The sequence below is a fragment of the Pseudorca crassidens genome, chromosome 2 (assembly GCF_039906515.1).
Source record: "Pseudorca crassidens isolate mPseCra1 chromosome 2, mPseCra1.hap1, whole genome shotgun sequence".
Classification (NCBI taxonomy): Eukaryota; Metazoa; Chordata; class Mammalia; order Artiodactyla; family Delphinidae; genus Pseudorca; species Pseudorca crassidens.
Window position 1 is genome coordinate 74742244 of NC_090297.1, and position 19838 is coordinate 74762081.

Consider the following 19838-nt stretch of genomic DNA (forward strand, 5'->3'; position numbering starts at 1 on the left):
GGGCTTCCCTGGTGGCGCAGTGGTTGAGAGTCTGCCTGCTGATGCAGGGGATGCGGGTTCGTGCCCCGGTCCAGGAAGATCCCACATGCGGCGGAGCGGCTGGGCCCGTGAGCCATGGCCGCTGAGCCTGCGTGTCCGGAGCCTGTGCTCCACAACGGGAGAGGCCACAGCAGTGAGAGTCCCGCGTACCGCAAAAAAAAATAATAAATAAATAAATAAATAAATAAATAAATCTTGGAGATTGTATTAGTCAGTTCAGGCTCCCATAACAAAATCCCGTACACTGGGTGGCTTAAATAACAGAAATTTATTTTCTCACAGTTCTGGAGACTGGAAATCATAGACCAGGGTGCCAGTATGGTCAGGTTCTGTGGAGAGCTCTTTTCCTGCTTACGGACAGCCGTCTTCTCACTGTGTCCTCACATGGTGGAGAAAGGCAGCAAGCTCACCGGTGTCTCTTATAAGGGCATAAGGGCAGCAGTCCCACCATGAGCGCCCCACTTGCACGACCTCATCTAACCCTAATTACCTCCCAAAGGCCCTATAACCAAATATCATCACACTGGGGGATTAGGCACCCACATATGAACTTTGGGGAGACACAAACAACTTAGTCCACACAGAGATCTTTCCATATAAGACATAAGACATTCTTTTTTTTTTTACAGCTACACAGCATGCTATTGTTACATCATACATCTTTAAGGTTGGAACTGGGAAAACTGAAGTTGTCTTTAATCATTCTTTGTTAATAGGAGCTGCAGAAAAAGTGTTAGGGATTGATAGGTGATGTTTCTGATGAAGGTCCACAAAGGCTGGAATTATTATATTCTGATGATTGCTAGAAAAGTATCAAAACTCAAGCAATATGTTCAATATACATTCATTAGCTCATCACTAGATCCTCAAAACCTCAGCTTTCTAAATCAATTATGTTAGAAATGTTGTTCTAATATGAAGATACTTATTTGAAGATGCAAATTATATTAATAAAACATATAGCTATGAAATGTATTTTTGCTATGTCACTGCTTACAATAGTCAGCTTACACTTGACTGTTACTTGACTGTACACTTGACACATTAGTGTATACTGGTTATGAGAAGGGTACTTGTGTAGAAGAAGATTTAGTGATCTCTATAATTAAAGTTCAAATAGTTATTCTTGTCAGAAATGCGAAAGAATCAAGAATGAGGAAGAGAGAAAAAGTATGGCCACAAAATGCTTCTGGACAACCTCACTGAAATCAAAATAATAGACTGTGTGCTACTCCAGCAGTCTGAACATAATGCCTAAAGGAAGAGAGACAAAGTGAAAGTAGGTGAATAGAACAATGTGTCCTTAAAATATGGCTTAAATTGGATTCGGGGATAAGGGAGAGAGAGAAACCAAAGATCAAACACAAGGCTTTAAGCCTAAATGACTGGGTAGAAAAGTAATACTGTTGACTGAGATAGGGTAGAAGATACCTAGGATGGGGTAAAAGTTTATTTTAGTATACGTATGTTTGGGGGCTGGTGAGATATGTAGGTTAAAGTTATCAGCAGGCATTTAACAAAGACATTGATGTGAAGAGAGAGATCTGGAAGTTCTTTCAAGAAGTATTTGTGAGAATGAGAGAGGGGAGGCAGAGGGAGAAGAAGCAAGGACAGAATGATGGAGACCACTCACATTCAGAGACAGAAGGAAAAAGATGATTGTTAAAATATGAGTGGTCAGAGAGAGAGAAAGTAAATCAAGGTAGTGAGGTTATAGAAACCAAGAGGAGGGCCTAGTCAACTGTGTCACATGCTAGAGGAAAGACAAGCAGTGATATGAACCCCGGGACAGTAAGTTAGGAGAATGAGGTCAGATTTTAAGATATTAAATAATGAATTGAATAGTGAGAAATTAAAGTCAAGAAATACTTTATACTGACTTTTTTTAGATGATTGTGGGGTAATGGAGAAAGATAGGATAGCAGTGATATTGCATCATATTTATATTCCACTTTAGGGCAACCATGTACTTCCACATACATTATCCCTTTTGATGATATCTCAAGGAGATAGTCTTGTAGGTAGATAAGTGGGGAGAGATGCATCAGAGAGGAATAATTGGAGATACAAATAGAAGATGAAGTAATGGATGGAGTTAGTTTTCTAAGGAGGTGAAAGAGGGAAGAATTTAGTGCTGGAAAAGTGTAGGGATACCTCTAATTTTGAAACAGAAGGAAGAAAAAGTGAGTTGGTGAAAGAACATTTGCAAGGTAAAAATAATTTAGAGAGATTCATGACTCAAGACCTGAAAGTAATCAAGGTAACCTTGAATTGAGGGCCCAATTGACAGGAGAAATGTGAAACAAGTGGGGAAATGATGATGTTGGCATAAAAAGTCAAAACACTGACTCTACTCAGTCACAAGCTCTCCAGATCTCTTATACAATACAATAGTCCTCCCACTAACACAATGGTGAGTGGACATTGAAAGTACTGGAGCCAAGAACAAACAGTTCAGTGTCTTAAACAACCCAGCAAAGACTTCAAGACAAGCTCATCCACTATGAATTCAATTTACAAGTCTGCTTTGAGTTCCCACCCACAGCCAACTCTACAGGAAGCAAAAATATTAAGCAAATTGTTAGAATAATGCATTCCCACAGGACATGACATCCTGAAGTTTTTCAAACAACAGCGATGTCACCTTCAATCACCCTCTTTAGAGGTTCTGCTTTTTCTAAGATAGTACCCAAGTGTTTATAACTTTCTCCATTAAAAAGTATGTATACTAAGAAATAAATTTAAGTTTTTAACTCTATGAGCCAACATACTGGGAGACAAAAGTATGATAGGCTTCCTTTCTTGGCTGAAAAGAATGGACATGTCCATTCAGGCCTTGCAATATCTTAGCTAGACATCCTGAGATTGTAGTCTTTTGGCTCTTTGAACCAACTCTACCATTAAAATATTAATTACTCTATTACCTCTGATAGAAGATAAAGGTTACTATTTTGGTGTGCCCAATGCACCTCTTTCCACAGGAAAAATATTCTAATGAAAACGGCAGATATGTGCCCTCAATTGGACCAATCATATTACCCTATCTTCCTGGTTGTGAATGGTTTGGGAAGGAATATATGACTTAAGTTAGCCCCATGAAAGTCATTCTTGGGATTGTTTTCAGACTGGAGCCAAAGAGGAAAAAAATCTTTCTTTGCTGATAGAAGAGCTGCTAGGATGAGATGAGAGACCAAGGTTGATAGGAGCCATGTGCCCCATGGCATGGAGAAAGCCATCTGCAAAGAGCACCAGACACCCTGGTTAGAAATAGAGTGTGAGCCCTGAAAGTGTTCCTGCCACAGAATCCAGACACCCCCAGGACCAGTTCCCTACATCATGTGTTCGGATTATACCAGCCAACAAGTTCTCCTTTTCGTTTGAGCAAGTTAGGATTCAGTCATTGGCAAACCAAAGTGGCCCAACTTATGCACAGAATATCTTATACTTACAATGTGTTCAATAAATATATATTGATTATCTGGTTGCTTTGATGTCAGTGCTTTTTCTGTACCTTTTGCTTCTGCACTTTCTCTGTGTTCTACAACTTCATTCTTAATAAGGCTTGATCAAAAGTAAGGCTGCAATTTTCCGGTAATAATTGGGTGCCCTAACCCCACAGTACTGGCAAAGGTCATTTAATACATCTGTGTTTCAGTTTCTTAATTTGCAAAATATGGCAAATAATAACCGCAGCTATTTTTTAAACATCCCCTATATTCCAGATACTGGCCTAATGCTTAACATATATTATTCTAATTCCTACAGCAATTTTCTACCACATGCATAATGATCCCCATTTTATAGATGAGGATGCTGAGATGCAATGAGTTTAAATGAATTGACCAAGGTCATACAGCTTGAATGACATAATTCTGATTCCTACCCAGGTTAGTCTGAGCCTGTATTCTTTCCAATGTCCTATGATGCCTTGCTTATTCAAAAAGCTTATGTGTGTAATAATGCAAGTAAAATTGAAAATGGTGAAAAATCATTCTCCAATTGATAACAAAAAATGTGGAAGTGGGCCCAAATATTAGCAAGGAAGATTTAGGTTAAGGAGAACATTCTGACTACCTCAATTATGGCATTTAGAAACAGTAATTGAAGAAAACGAGTGCTGAATCTCATATAAATGAGGAATTTTATGAAGAGAGAAAGTACAGCCAAGATTCTGTTCCATGTCTGAAGCCTCAATAAAACTCAGAAGGACATAAGTAAGCAACCTTTGCTAAGCTAGGGAGAACCGAACCTCTTCTCATTTTCCCCATGGAACCATCAATACCTAGGACCTGGCATTCCTTTGTGGTCCTGTTGATGAAGTGTGCTTATAAGATATGAACATTTTGACTCACAGATCTGAATGCTAACATCAGTAGTGTCTGGAAAAAATATGTAGTAATGCTGTCTATGTACCACTAAAATATATGCAAGTCCTATTTTTGTAAAGTTTAACTAAAAGAAGGAAAACACCGAGTCTATGTATTGAATGACATTTTGTAGTAAAACTCTTGTGTTCTTCAAGCTATAATTACTATTTCAAATAACTTCAAGGAAACCACATTATGAACTACCTGTTTTATGTCCATTTTCTTCATTAGACTGTGAATGCTTTGGGAACAGAAATTGTGTCTTACTTATCTTTTTATCTCTAGAATCTAACATAGGTGAAATATGGCCTAGGTTACATTATAATTTTCATGGGTCCTAGGAACTTTAGTTTTCATGGACCTCTTCCTCCATAAGAATATTAAAAATTGTACTTTATACCTTGGTATAAAGATGATTATATTAGTATTATATATTTTAATATTTTCTTTGACCTAAGAGTTTATCTTTTCTTTTGGTTTTAAAGGAAATTAAAACATTTGCACAGGTCCCTAAAACTATTGCTATGCCAGGTGCTATGCCTATCTTGCCTGTGGACAGCTCAGTCCTGATATGTGTTAAATACAATTTTTTAAAGTGAATGAAGTGAATAAATGATTTTAAATTAACACCTATCTGATGGTACTGATTCTTAGAGCTTCTATTTTGGAGTAATGCTCAGCTTAAAATAGTTTTCAAAAACAACTAATTAATAAAATCATCACAAAGTACTAATATTCATTTAATCTGAAGCCAACTATTGAAATGCACCACTGTACACAGAAGTAAAACTCAAGAGCAGTGCAAAAGAAGCCTGTCAAAATAAATATTTTAAAATAATATCAGAGGTTGCTATAATTTTGAACAAATACAGCCCACCTCTTAAATAGTGAAAATTAAATATTTTCTTTTTTAAACTCTGACATTCCAAGAGAGTCAGTTCATAAGGTAGATACTTAAAAAAATGTGGGCTTATACTTGGAGCCGCGTAGTTATTGACTATAATTTAGTTCAATGTGTGCCCAGAACGCTGGCCCTGCTGCCTTTCACAACATTGCTTTTGGAACTCAGCATTTCTCCACTGCTGTTTCCAGAGACATCTTTTTTAAATAGAAAATTGATTGATGAAATCTTAGGCATGAATAAATGCTAATGCATATAATAAATTAAAACGCTGTCATTTTATAAGAAAGGTTTATTGGCTAACTGTACTATTTCTTCTAGTAATTCAAAACCTAGTGTTTAATTTACAGAATGAAATGCGGAAATCAATTATTCAGTTCGTAGTACGGTAAAATTGATTTTCAAAATTATGTTTTGGGAGGCAACCGGACTGACTTATCCACTGACATAAAATGTAGAGTCATATCTGAAAAGTTTTTCCCCACTTCAAAATGTATTGAACAATGCTCAAACTATGAGGAAGCATTTTTGCATTGCCTGGACAGCATTGTATGCAAATTAATATCTGGATGACAATTCAGATTCACCCTTCCAAAAGGGATATCATACATATAAAGTAGTGCTAGTATTTATGGGACGAACCAGAACAGATTTTAAAGGCTACATAATAAAAGTGCATTAAAGCTGCCTAAATTGATTAACCATTGATACTGAAATGGATTCAGCTAATGGATTCTGCCCCCCCAGAAAGTGCCCCCTTTTAATAATAATTTTTAAAAAGCAAAAAACATGTTTTTCCTTCTCTTTTTTCATAACATCTAGCCACCTGAGTAACGGCGGGAGAGGGAAGGGGACTGCCCACACCTCGCCTGGGCCAGCAGGAGGAAGAGGTCGCCTAGTGATCAGACACTCTCGCTTCTCCTCTCCAAAGGGCAAATGGGCTGCCTCAGCAGCTGTCATATCCTGCTGCCCTTCGAAACAGGAAACCAGTCTAGAATTTCAAACTCACCTCCTGAATTGCATTACCAAACTGGTAGTCTTGCCAGATCCTTGTAAATGCCTGTTAAATGTGAAGGTGGTAAAGGCTTTGAGGGGCTGGTGAACAGGGAGGGCCTCTGCGTTTGGGAGGGGGCACTACCTGGCTCAGCTACCTGCCATCTATTGGGCGGTTCTGGAGATGAAACAAGCACAGCAGATGAGGAGGACATACAAGGTCACTCGGTCCATCTCATGCCAGCAGGGAGAATCACATCCCTGTGCAAGGTTGAACCCATTAGGGGTCTTGTAAGGAGGCTGCTAGTTATCCCAAGGCACATAATGGGGAGCTTCAAAGATCTAGGTTGTAGACTCACAAATCACAGTTATTCCGCTAGCCTTTCAGCCAGACAAGCCCCTTGTTTTCCCACATTCCTCATACGATATCCTGCTCTGGCCATCTTATTGCTCGTGAGCCGTTCCAGCAGAGGGCAGGCAGGGGAAAGGAGAGGAGTCCTATACTACAGCACATCATCTAGAGTGTTCTGAACATATTAAGGCAAATTTTCTGGATGACTAAGAACAACAAATGTTTTTCTGTCCAAAATTTTTTTTCCTGCCTATCTGTCTATATAAGGTGTTACCAGTTTTCAGGAGCTCCTCTCTCAAGGAATTCACAGTCCGGCTTGGGAAGGCAAAATGAAGATACGTGAAATAGTGAGAAAGCCAGACTCTAAAGCCATCCCAAGCTATCCTAAGTAAATTCATGAGTTTCAAGAGAAGGAAGAAAGTCTTTGGGCACTGAAGTCAGTGACGGCATTTATAGATTAAAAGTATGATCAGGGCAGAGTAGTGAGAGTCAGTGTTTGGGTGAACGTAATTGTAGAAAAATTCTCTGAACAGGTTTGGATGATAGCCTCACAGAGAGGATGTATAGGCATCCTGTTGGAGTTTGGTTTATGTAGGACAGATCTCATCAGATCTTAGCACCAGGCCTTTGTGGTGATCAGTCAGAGTGAAAGGACTGGGAGATTCAGGATTGGCTGGCATTCAACGAGGAAAAAGAATCAGTATCTTTCCATACCATTCATTAACATCTGTGTGACAACGTCATGAGCAACTCACTATGGGGAGATCTTCATTAGATAAACAGGGCTGCAAAATTCACAGCCAAGGAATGCGGGCTGGAGAGGCACTCCCAGCCACAGCTGCTACCTGAACACCCAGGACTGGCTGGGAACCAAGCAGACATGCTGAAACCAGGAGCCTCAGCGACGAATGGCAATGTTACAGCCGCTTAATCCTGAAATGAAAAGTAATTGCTTCTGGCTTAAAGAATAAAGGAAAAACAAGATCAGCCTTGGCTGAATCATACTTTTTTCCCCAAAACAACCAAGCTATAGGCCAGGTTCTAAAACTTTCTTGGTACTTGAAAATGTGAGAAAATGGATGTTTTCTGTCAATATAATTTAAATTCATCCAAGAGTACTGATATATAAGAACATTTGAATGCAAATACATTTTTGATTAACATGATTAAGTCAAATGTGTTCACTTTTAGCTATAAGGGATGACATCTAAAATTTAACTTACCTGAATATAATTTTTGGAAAGTTGGTCTTCAAAATAGCTGTTGCTTTTTTCTGGGAAGGATTTCCTATGGAAAAGTCTCAGCAGAAGTTGCCAGAGCTCCTTTTCTGCACCGATGAAACTGCAAATGGAGAAATACAGAAGAAGGGGGAGGAGTAAGGCATTTCAATACGTCTAATACATTCTTGTGATGGAATTGTCTTCTCTGTTAAAGAAAAGACTTGATAAAAATTCATAAAGACTTGACAAAAATTCATAAAGAGACAGCTATGAGTTTAAATTATTATTAGAAGAATCTAAAGATGAATTTAACCTGCAACTGAGTATATAGTATTTGGGTTTTTACTTGTTTACCTCTCAAGGGGATACAGAATGGCAAACGTCAGGATACTCTTTTAGGCAGCCACTCCATTTCCTTGAGAGCAAGAGAGCAACAACAGAGTAAAAACAGCAAGAATGAGAACAAACAAATCTTGCCTTTCATGTTCTAATTTTTAAATTATACGTATTAATTTAAAATATTTGTGGCAGACTCACAATTATGTAGAGAGAACTAATTAAAATATATCTTATCTCCTAGAGCCATATAAAATTGCCTACACAAATAGCAATTTCATGTGATTTAACCCAATACTCAAGGCTTCATAGGAATATCATCAGCTAATAATAACCAATAAGGAGTACAACCCAGTTTGTCTTCCTGCCATTATTCTGTACAAACGCTAATGTTATAAAATTAATCTGACACACGCTATCTTCTTGCAGGTGCTAACATTGAGGACATTGCTCATAGAAGAACCAAGGCTGTTTATAGGCATTGCTCACAGCTTGTGCTTCTGCTTCATTAATTCAAAACAGAAAAAAATGTAAATCTTATACCAGAAGTTTTCTGGATACAACCAGTTTTTTTGGATTTAATCTAACAGAACAGCACTGTGACACTGACAACTGTGACTGCTTTCTCATGAGCTCAGGCTGGAGGACAGCTGGAAGGCCAGCCACCAACCCAATGACCTGATGCACAGTAATCACAAACTCGAGGGCTTATTTTAGTGAAAGGTGTCATAGAGCCCATGAGGTAAAGAAACAACCATGAACAACACTAAGAATGCAAAGAATGTCCACAGCTGATGAATCGTGTCCTCGATTGGTATATGACAAACAGCCAGTGACCCCGAAAGCCACAGTATTTCCAAAGACAAAGGACTATGGTACTTAGTAACACTTTGAATTTTTTTTAAAAAAGCAGTTCTTGGGCTTCCCTGGTGGCGCAGTGGTTGAGAGTCTGCCTGCCGATGCAGGGGACACAGGTTCGTGCCCCAGTCCGGGAAGATCCCACATGCCGCGGAGCGGCTGGGCCCGTGGACCATGGCCGCTGAGCCTGCGTGTCCGGAGCCTGTGCTCTGCAACGGGAGAGGCCACAACAGTGAGAGGCCTGCGTACTGCAGGAAAAAAAAAAAAAAAAAAAAAAAAAAAAAGCAGTTCTTTTTACACCAATACTCTACCATTCTATGCCAAGAAAGGATACTGAGTGTTCAGATGGTCCAATTTTTCTCTTTTACACTAAGCATGATTCAGATATTAGCAAGGTTTCCATTTCCATTACAGAAGAAGCCTTAGATAAGCTTTCTATTCTTAAAAAATATGCGAACATCCCAAGGAAATACCGATTTAAAGTATAATGTAATTGTACATTTTAATGGCGCTACACCGTGATTGCAAACATTTAGATGATTTGGAAGTGTATAGTATGTTGTTGAAAGCAATTTTAATCCAAATATGTCCATTGCAAATTTAAGGTAATCTCAGTTTTACATGCAAAAACATTAAGATTATAGGGAACAAAGTTGGTAGCACTAGGCCTAGTCGGGTCTTGCGGCTGGAGGTGACGCAAGGAAGAAGAAACGATCCTCCATGGGTTAAGGCTACCTTTCCAGATAGTCCAACAACTAAGTCACTAGTTTCCAAGGGCATTTGCACCACCTATGAAAACACTGGATCCGTACACACCAGACAGATCCTTGACAACTCATCCCACCACCCCCCGCACAAAAGTTGCTGTACCAGTGGACAAAGAAGGTGACCACTGAGTTTCTTTTCATTACCAGATAGATATAATATCCCTGCCAACAAAAAAGAGCACACAAAGTGTCTCTCCATAATATCACGACCAGTTGAGATCACACTAAGAAAATCAGCTTGCCTAGACGAGGACTCCTTCTCCTCTTGGGTAGCCAGGATTTGAAGGAGAGACTCTGACCTGTGCCACTGGTAAGTGACTAACTTTTACACACTGAACTGGTCCTGAGAACTGAGCTGTCTTCTTTGTAAGTGAAAAATATACAACATAATCTTGAAGGACTGCACAGTGGTACGAGCCAGAGGCATACTGTGTGTGTGTAACAGACTGAGAAATGGACAAATGAATCCTACTAAAAGGATTTTTTATCTTCTGCATCTATCTGCCAATGTTAGTGTTTTATGGGCTTAGATTATTACCTTTCTCTGGTACCTTTTTTCCTATACTGTTGTTCTATTCTAATGTGTCCTAGAAATCCCTCTCCTGATCCCTAATCAGAATCAGAAAGTGAGGAAAAAGAAAACGCTAACTACCTAAATGAGAGTTCTGGGGAAGAGTAGGATTCCTCTGAAGAAGAGGACCCTGTGGTGCCCAACCTAACACCTCTTGAGAGTCTTGCCCGGCAGGTTAAGTGCCTTTTAAAATATTCTACAACTTGGAAACATTTAAATCCTAATTCCTGGTTATATTACGCTAAACTCTTGTATGCTAGCACACCGGTCCGAATACTTCAAGAGATAGTTCTAAGACTCTCTCATTGCTCCCATTGTGTACCCAAACTGGAACCAATTCCTGAATGGCCTCCTCTAGCTTCTTGTGGAGTCCCACCTTTTCTTTTCTTTTCTTTTTAATTCAGTGTAAGCATGTAACTTAAGTTTTTTCTTTTTTTTTAATTTAATTTTATTTATTTTTTTATACAGCAGGCTCTTAGTAGTCATCTATTTTATACACATCAGTGTATACATGTCAGTCCCAATCTCCCAATTCATCACACCACCACCACCACCACCCCACCACTTTCCCCCCTTGGTGACCATACGTTTGTTCTCTACAACTGTGTCTCAATTTCTGTCCTGAAAACCGGTTCATCTGTACCATTTTTCTAGTTTCCACATATAAGCATTAATATACGATACATTTTTTTCTCTTTCTGACTTACTTCACTCTGTATGACAGTCTCTAGATCCATCCACGTCTCTACACATGACCCAATTTTGTTCCTTTTTATGGCTGAGTAATATTCCAGTGTATATGTGTACCACATCTGCTTTATCCATTAATCTGTCGATGGACATTTAGGTTGCTTCCATGACCTGGCTATTGTAAATAGTGCTGCAATGAACATTGCGGTGCATGTGTCTTTTTGAATTACGGTTTTCTCTGGGTATATGCCCGGTAGTGGGATTGCTGAGTCATATGGTAATACTATTTTTAGTTTTTTAAGGAACCTCCATACTGTTCTCCATAGTGGCTGTATCAATTTACATTCCCACCAACAATGCAAGAGGGCTCCCTTTTCTCCACACCCTCTCCAGCATTTGTTGTTTGTAGATTTTCTTATGGTGCCCATTCTAATTGGTGTGAGGTGATACCTTATTGTAGTTTTGATTTGCCTTTCTCTAATAATTAGGGATGCTGAGCAGTTTTGCTTGTACTTCTTGGCCATTTGTATGTCTTCCTTTGAGAAATGTCTATTTAGGTCTTCTGCCCATTTTTGGATTGGGTTGTTTGTTTCTTTAATATTGAGCTGCATGGGCTGTTTATAATTTTGGAGATTAATCCTTTCTCCGTTGATTCATTTGCAAATATTTTCTCCCATTTTGAGGGTTGTCTTTTCGTCTTGTTTATGGTTTCCTTTGCTGTGCAAAAGCTTTTAAGTTTCATTAGGTCCCATTTGTTTATTTTTGGTTTTATTTCCATTACTCTAGGAGGTGGATCAAAAAAGATCTTGCTGTGATTTATCTCAAAGAGTGTTCTTCCTATGTTTTCCTCTAAGAGTTTAAAGGTGTCCGGTCTTACATTTAGGTCTCAAATCCATTTTGAGTTTATTTTTGTGTATGTGTTAGGGAGTGTTCTAATTTCATTCTTTTACATGTAGCTGTCCAGTTTTCCCAGCACCACTTATTGAAGAGACTCTCTTTTCTCCATTGTATATCCTTGCCTCCTTTGTCATAGGTTAGTTGACCATAGGTGCGTGGGTTTACCTCTGGGCTTTCTATCTTGTTCCATGATCTGTGTTTCTGTTTTTGTGCCAGTACCACATTGTCTTGATTCCTATAGCTTTGTAGTATAGTATGAAGCCAGAGAATCTGAATCCTTCAGCTCCGTTTTCTTCCCTCAAGACTACTTAGGCTATTCAGGGTCTTTTGTGTCTCCATACAAATTTTAAGATTTTTTGTTCTAGTTCTGTAAAAAATGCCACTGGTAATTTGATAGGGATTGCATTGACTCTGTAGATTGCTTTGGGTAGTATAGTCATTTTCACAATATTGATTCTTCCAATCCAAGAACATGGTGTATCTCTCTGTCTGTTGGTATCATCTTTAATTTCTTTCATTAGTGTCTTATAGTTTTCTGCATACAGGTCTTTTGTCTCTTAGGTAGGTTTATTCTGAGGTATTCTATTCTTTTTGTTGCAGTGGTAAATGGAAGTGTTTCCTTAATTTCTCTTTCAGATTTTTCATCATTAGTGTATAGGAATGCAAGAGATTTCTGTGCATTAATTTTGTATCCTGCTACTTTACCAAATTCATTGATCAGCTCTAGTAGTTTTCTGGTGGCATCTTTAGGATTCTCTATGTATAGTATCATGTCATCTGCAAACAGTGACACTTTTACTTCTTCTTTTCCAATTTGTATTCCTTTTATTTCTTTTTCTTCTGTGATTGCTGTGGCTAGGACTTCCAAAACTGTTGAATAATAGTGGTGAGAGTGGACATCCTTGTCTTATTCCTGATCTGAGAGAAAATGTTTTCAGTTTTTCACCATTGAGAATGATGTTTGCTGTGAGTTTGTTGTATATGGCCTTTATTATGTTGAGGTAGGTTAACCTCTATGCCCACTTTCTGGAGAGTTTTTATCATAAATGGGTGTTGAATTTTTTCAAAAGCTTTTTCTGCATCTATTGAGATGATCACACGGTTTTTATTCTTCAGTTTTTTAATATGGTGTATCACATTGATTGATTTGCATATATTGAAGAATCCTTGCATCCCTGGGATAAATCCCACTTGATCATGGTGTATGATCCTTTTAATGTGCTGTTAGATTCTGTTTGCTAGTATTTTGTTGAGGATTTTTGCATCTATATTCATCAGTGATATTGGTCTGTAATTTTCTTATTTTGTAGTATCTTTGTCTGGTTTTGGTATCAGGGTGATGGTGGCCTCAGAATGAGTTTGGGAGTGTTCCTTCCTCTGCAATTTTTGGGAAGACTTTGAGAAGGATGGGTGTTAGCTCTTCTCTAAATGTTTGATAGAATTCACCTGTGAAGCCATCTGGTCCTGGACTTAAGCTTGTTGGAAGATTTTTAATCACAGTTTCAATTTCATTACTTGTGACTGGTCTGTTCATATTTTCTATTTCTTCCTGGTTCAGTCTTCGGAGTCTTACCTTTCTAAGAATTTGTCCATTTCTTTCAGGTTGTCCATTTTATTGGCATAGAGTTGCTTGTAGTAATCTCTTAGGATGCTTTGTATTTCTGTGTTGACTGTTGTAACTTCTCCTTTTTCATTTGTAATTTTATTGATTTCAGTCCTCTCCCTCTTTTTCTTGATGAGTCTGGCTAATGGTTTATCAACTGTGTTTATCCACTCAAAGAACCAGCTTTTAGTTTTATTGATCTTTGCTATTGTTTTCTTTGTTTCTCTTTCATTTATTTCTGCTCTGATCTTTATGATTTCTTTCCTTCTGCTAACTTTGGGTTTAGTTTGTTCTTCTTTCTCTAGTTACTTTGGGTGTAAGGTTAGATTGTTTCTTTGAGATTCTTCTTGTTTCTTGAGGTAGGCTTGTATAGCAATAAACTTCCCTCTTAGAACTGCTTTTGCTGCATCCCATAGGTTTTGGATCGTCGTGTTTTCATTGTCATTTGTCTCTAGGTATTTTTTGATTTCCTCTTTGATTTCTTCAGTGATCGCTCAGTTATTTAGTAACGTATTGTTTAACCTCCATGTGTTTGTGTTTTTTACGTTTTTTTTCCCTGTAATTGATTTCTAATCTCATAGCGTTGAGGTCAGAAAAGAAGCTTGAGATGATTTCAATTTTCTTAAATTTACTGAGGCTTGATTTGTGACCCAAGATGCGATCTATCCTGGAGAATGTTCTGTACACACTTGAGAAGAAAGTGTAATCTGCTGTTTTTGGATGGAATGTCCTATAAGTATCAATTACATCTATCTGGTCTATTGTGTAATTTACAGCTTGTGTTTCCTTATTAATTTTCTGTTTGGATGATCTGTCCATTGGTGTAAGTGAGGTGTTAAAGGCCCCCACTATGATTGTGTCACTGTTGATTTCCTCTTTTATAGCTGTTAGCAGTTGCCTTATGTATTGAGGTGCTCCTATGCTGGATGCATATATATTTATAATTGTTATATCTTCTTCTTGGATTGATCCCTTGATCATTATGTAGTATCCTTCCTTGTCTCTTGTAACATTCTTTGTTTCAAAGTCTATTTTTTTTTAAAATCTATTTTATCTGATATGAGTATAGCTACTCTAGCTTTCTTTTGATTTCCATTTGCATGGAATATCTTTTTCCATCCCCTCACTTTCAGTCTGTATGTGTCCCAAGGTCTGAAGTGGGTCTCTTGTAGACAGCGTATATATAGGTCATGTTTTTGTGTCCATTCAGCAAGCCTGTGTCTTTTGGTTGGAGCATTTAATCCATTCACATTTAAGGTAATTATCAATATGTATGTTCCTATTACCATTTTCTTAATCATTTTGGGTTTGTTTCTGTAGGTCCTTTCCTTCTCTTGTGTTTCCCACTTAGAGAAGTTCCTTTAGCATTTGTTGTAGAGCTGGTTTGGTGGTGCTGAATTCTCTTAGCTTTTGCTTGTCTGTAAAGCTTTTGATTTCTCCATCGAATCTGAATGAGATCCTTGCTGGGTAGAGTAATCTTGGTTGTAGGTTCTTCCCTTTCATCACTTTAAGTATACCATGCCACGCCCTTCTAGCTTGTAGAGTTTCTGCTGAGAAATCAGCTGTTAACCTTATGGGAGTTCCCTTGTATGTTGTCATTTTCCCCTTGCTGCTTTCAATAACTTTTCTTTGTCTTTAACTTTTGCCAATTTGATTACTGTGTGTCTAGGCATGTTTCTCCATGGGTTTATCCTGTATGGGATTTTCTGAGCTTCCTGGACTTGGGTGGCTATTTCCTTTCCCATGTTCGGGAAGTTTTCGACTATAATCTCTTCAAATATTTTCTTGGGTCCTTTTTCTCTCTCTTCTCCTTCTGGGACCACTATAATGCAAATATTATTGCATTTAATGTTGTCCCAGAGGTCTCTTAGGCTGTCTTCATTTCTTTTCATTCTTTTATCTTTATTCTGTTCCGCAGCAATGAATTCCACCATTCTGTCTTCCAGGTCACTTATCCGTTCCTCTGCCTCAGGTATTCTGCTATTGATTCCTTCTAGTGTATTTTTCACTTCAGTTATTGTAGTGTTCATCTCTGTTTGTTTGTTCTTTAATTCTTTTAGATCTTTGTTAAACATTTCTTGCATCTTCTCGATCTTTGCCTCCATTCTTTTTCCGAGGTCCTGGATCATCCTCACTATCATTATTCTGAATTCTTTTTCTGGAAGGTTGCCTATCTCCACTTCATTTAATTGTTTTATCTTGTTCCTTCATCTGGTACATAGCCCTCTGCCTTTTCATCTTGTCTATCTTTCTATGAATGTGGTTTTTTTTCCACAGGATGTAGGATTGTTGTTCTTCTTGCTTCTCGAGTCCCACCTTTTCAAAAGCCCCTCATGAGTCCCAGCCGGCTTTCTAGAGATCATGCCACTCTAAATGGAGCACTGCAATTTGCCACCAAAGAGTTAAGCCCAACATTGAGTACAGCCACTCCCATACCTGAGTACCTAAAATAAATTCCTAATTCATGTGTTTCTGGTTGTTGCTGTGGCTGGTTTACTAAAACAGTTAAGGAAACAACCCGCACTGAACCCATCAGCACTACTTACTCCTACGCTGACTTCCAAAAGGCAGTTTAACAAACCCCTAACTTCATCACTATAAAGATCCACCATTCCTTCTCATATCTCTCGTGTTGCAGTTGAGAAAGGAATACAGTTACACAGCCCACAGTTGAGAAACTAAAGTCTTCTCAACCCAACTATGTCCTGTCCTGATATGCCAAAATACAATCAAGTACTGAATATATACCCAAGAGTCCTGTAACTCGACTACAGAAGATGCGCATTGTGAGCGTTCCCTTTGAAGAACCCTGTGGATAAAGTGAGAACTTCAGTAGAGAATTAGTCAAAAGGGACCTTATTACAAAAGATAAGTGAACACTCTCCACACTCAGTTCTCCCCGTAATTTACTCTGCCTGTCTAATGGACTTAACTAGATACCTAATTTTTAGTGGGAAGGAAAAGGAGGCCACTACCCCATTTGTTACCCTAACTTCAGAATAACCATTGTGGAAAGTGGTAAGTCAGCTACTCCCAAAATCACCTTTCTGAGCATACTTTTCTCTGATATTCATTTCTAGGGAAGTAGTTGAATTAAATTGAATAATTAGACAAAAAAAATGGTGGGAATATGGATTTATCTCCCAGCTTTTATATTGATAGGCCTACATATAGCACCCTTTAGGAGTTCTTATTTTGGGGGGTGGGAGTGCAGTAGTGTAGTAGTAGCCTACACTATTCCAGACCTATTATGGGACCTGAAATTACAGCGTAAACATTATATAGGCTCCCACCAGGCTGTTTCTAGCTAAACTCATTTATAAAATCGTACGTGGGGGTTAAACAGACACCTGTTCTGTAGGGAATATATTTCCTGCATCTTGGCATCCAGACTTTACCAAGAGCAAATAAAACACATTCCAAAGGACCACTGGGAAAGAATTAAGAGAGCATTTATGCTAGTGGGTTAAAGTATTTCATCTGTATAATGTCTCCTGGAGCAGTACTTCATGCACTTTCCACATCCATGGCAAACTTTTCAGGTACCCTTCTAACTGTAAAGAACTTTACTGCAGAAAATCTCAGTCTAATACAATCTGAAGTTAAAGAGTTTTTTAGTATCATTGTTTTTCTACATCTAGCTTTAGATTTTTTTCTGGTTGAATAGAAAGCATATGTACCCTTGTAAATGAGTCTTGCTGTGTTTATTTAGATGAGTCAAAACATAGAAGTCAACATACATAAAATGTGTGAGACCAGTAAGTCTTTCACATATCTGCAATAAAGCGTGAAACCTGTATGTGATCCTGGTTGACCGGGCATCTAAAGGGAACCAGAAAATATATTGTTAAAGATATAGCATATATCCTTCCTTGTTTTAGTTTTGCTTTTTCTTTTCTCCATAATTAAGTGCTGTATACGAAGTGGCATCAAAAAATTGAAGCATTAATGGAAACACAAATTCTATAAATGTATAGCAACTTTAAAGAGAGAGAAGAATGGTTATAACCTAATGAGTAGTTTCTTGAGCCTTAGTTGTCTCGTCTTAAGGAAAAAGGAGGGAATTGTAGTAGGTAGAAAAAATATTTGTTAATGGAAAATTACTGAACTTAAACCGTACAATGTTAGTGTAACAGAATGTATCAGTAACTGTTCCTATGTAGATGTTCTATGAAATTAGTTTTTAAAACGTTAAAAAAATTAAGATCATAAAAGTGTAATCTCTCAGTTATTGCTCCTTCCCAAGTCCCTTCTGGCTTGCACCTTGAGGGAGTGTGCTTCCCATGTCCCTACCTCCCTGAGATACTGTCCTTGTGTCACCACCACTGCTGCCAGCACCACCACTGCCGTCCTTTCTGCAGTGCTGCAGCCACTGGCCCAAGGCCACTCCAGGCCAGACAGCTTCTCACTGCAGCTCTGGCAGCATTGAAGAGCCCTCTCTTGCTGCTTCTCCTCTGGGTGCTTCAATAATGGCCCTGCTTCTTCTGCTTCCTACTGCTCTCTCTATAGAGCTGCAGAGAAACCCTGGAGGAGCTGTGCTGCCAGAACACTAAGTGCCTCTCACCTGCCCTTGTCCCCTGGGGTCAGGTCTGCTTCTCCTCTAGCCAGATTTTCTCACTGTCTGCAGCTACTGGTCAGAGGATTGATTTCCCCCTGGTGGTAGTTTTTGTTGAACAAGGAGTCATTAAATTGCCAAGTATTTGCTAAGAACTTGTTCTGTGTATAGAATCTTATTAATTGTCAAGAAATGAGTGAAAAGAACTGAACAAACATACAAATTAATTATTTAAAACCAAATATTTTGTTTGATGAGTCTTCTGCTTTTTAAAAAAAAAGTTGAAATCTACTGGATTCTGTAGATGTACTTCAGCCTATCTGTAAAGTTCATTTATCAATTTGACAAACATATATGGAGCACATGCAATGTGCCACGTTCTGTCCCCAGTGCTAGGAATACAAGATGGGCAAGATGCCTGCTCTCATGGAGCTTCCAATGAACAAGTAAGTTAACAACAGTTACTGATAAATACAATATCAGACAGTGAGTAAGTGATCAGAAGAAAATAAAGCAGACTAATAGGATAGAAACTAATGGGAGGAAAACTTTGAATAGGGAGCAGAAGGAAGGTCTTGAGAAGGTGACATCCGGGCTTAATCATGGGAATATCTAGGGGAAAAAAACCCAGACAGGAGGAACAGCATAGTTACAGGAATGTAATAATACAGGAAGTTAATGACAGGAGATGAGGTCAGACAGACCAGCCCAGATCAGGTAGGGCTTACAAAACCATGGTAAGGAATTTCAATTTTATTCTAAATACAGTGAAAAGCATTGGAAGATCAAAAGGGAATGACTTTCTGTGATTACATTTTAAAAAGATCACACTGGCTACTGTGTAGACACTGGATTGTAGGGGAGCAAGAGTGTAAGACTCTAAGACCCATTAGGAGCTGTTGTAACCTAAATAAGAAATTATGGTTCTACAACTCTATGAAATAAATGTGGGTTCTATTAGATAATGCCCTCTGCTGATAGCCCACTATACAAGGTATTGGATCTACTTACTGTGTAACAAAAGTATCTGTCTGGGTCACTGGCCTCAAAGATCTTTTTATAATTTAATGGAGGTGACAGGTAAAATTAAAGAGGACAAAGAAAAGAGATCCCTTGTTGAGGCAATAAAAACTTGGCAAAGGTTAACAGGCTCTCAACAATAGTCTTCGGCTGGGGCAAAATTTTATGGGTCACCCAACCCTGAATCACCAGTGTTACAGAAGAACCAAAAACCCATCACCCAGACCTTGAATCATAGTAAATAACCAAACAAATTACAAGCAAATATAAACATAATTTTCAATATTTACTGAGAACTTAGAATATTCCGGGAACTGTACTAATGCTCTACATGAATCATTTAATTCCCCAGAAAAATGGGGAATAGTGATTATCATCCACATTTTCTAGATAAAAAGCCGTGTCTGTGGACACGGTAACTTGTCTAATGCGTCACACAGCTAACAACCTCTAGAGCCTAGCCTCAAATCCTAATTAATCTGACCCAAAATCCAAACTTCATAAGGATAAGGCTAGTGTTTCCCAGTTGCCTGATGATAGAAATTAGCTTGCGGGAGTTCCCTGGTGGCCTAATGGTTAGGATTCTGGGCTTTCACTGCCGTGGCTGGGGTTCAATCCCTGGTCAGGGAAATGAGATTCTGCAAGCTGCTCGGCACAGCCACACACACA

At 38.5% G+C, this 19838-nt stretch overlaps 1 protein-coding gene and 1 pseudogene across 2 annotated transcripts in view; one reads left to right on the forward strand and one right to left on the reverse strand.

The window, feature by feature from the left end:
• The window catches only part of DDAH1 (dimethylarginine dimethylaminohydrolase 1), a 259185-nt gene that overhangs the window by 172810 nt on the left and 66537 nt on the right, over positions 1-19838 (reverse strand). For both annotated transcript variants that reach the window (XM_067726764.1, XM_067726765.1), the window contains exon 2: positions 7876-7993. In XM_067726764.1, the coding sequence (XP_067582865.1) occupies positions 7876-7993 (118 nt within the window). The remainder of the gene's footprint in view (positions 1-7875; positions 7994-19838) is intronic.
• Positions 10414-10945, forward strand: LOC137218926 (DDB1- and CUL4-associated factor 16-like; annotated as a pseudogene).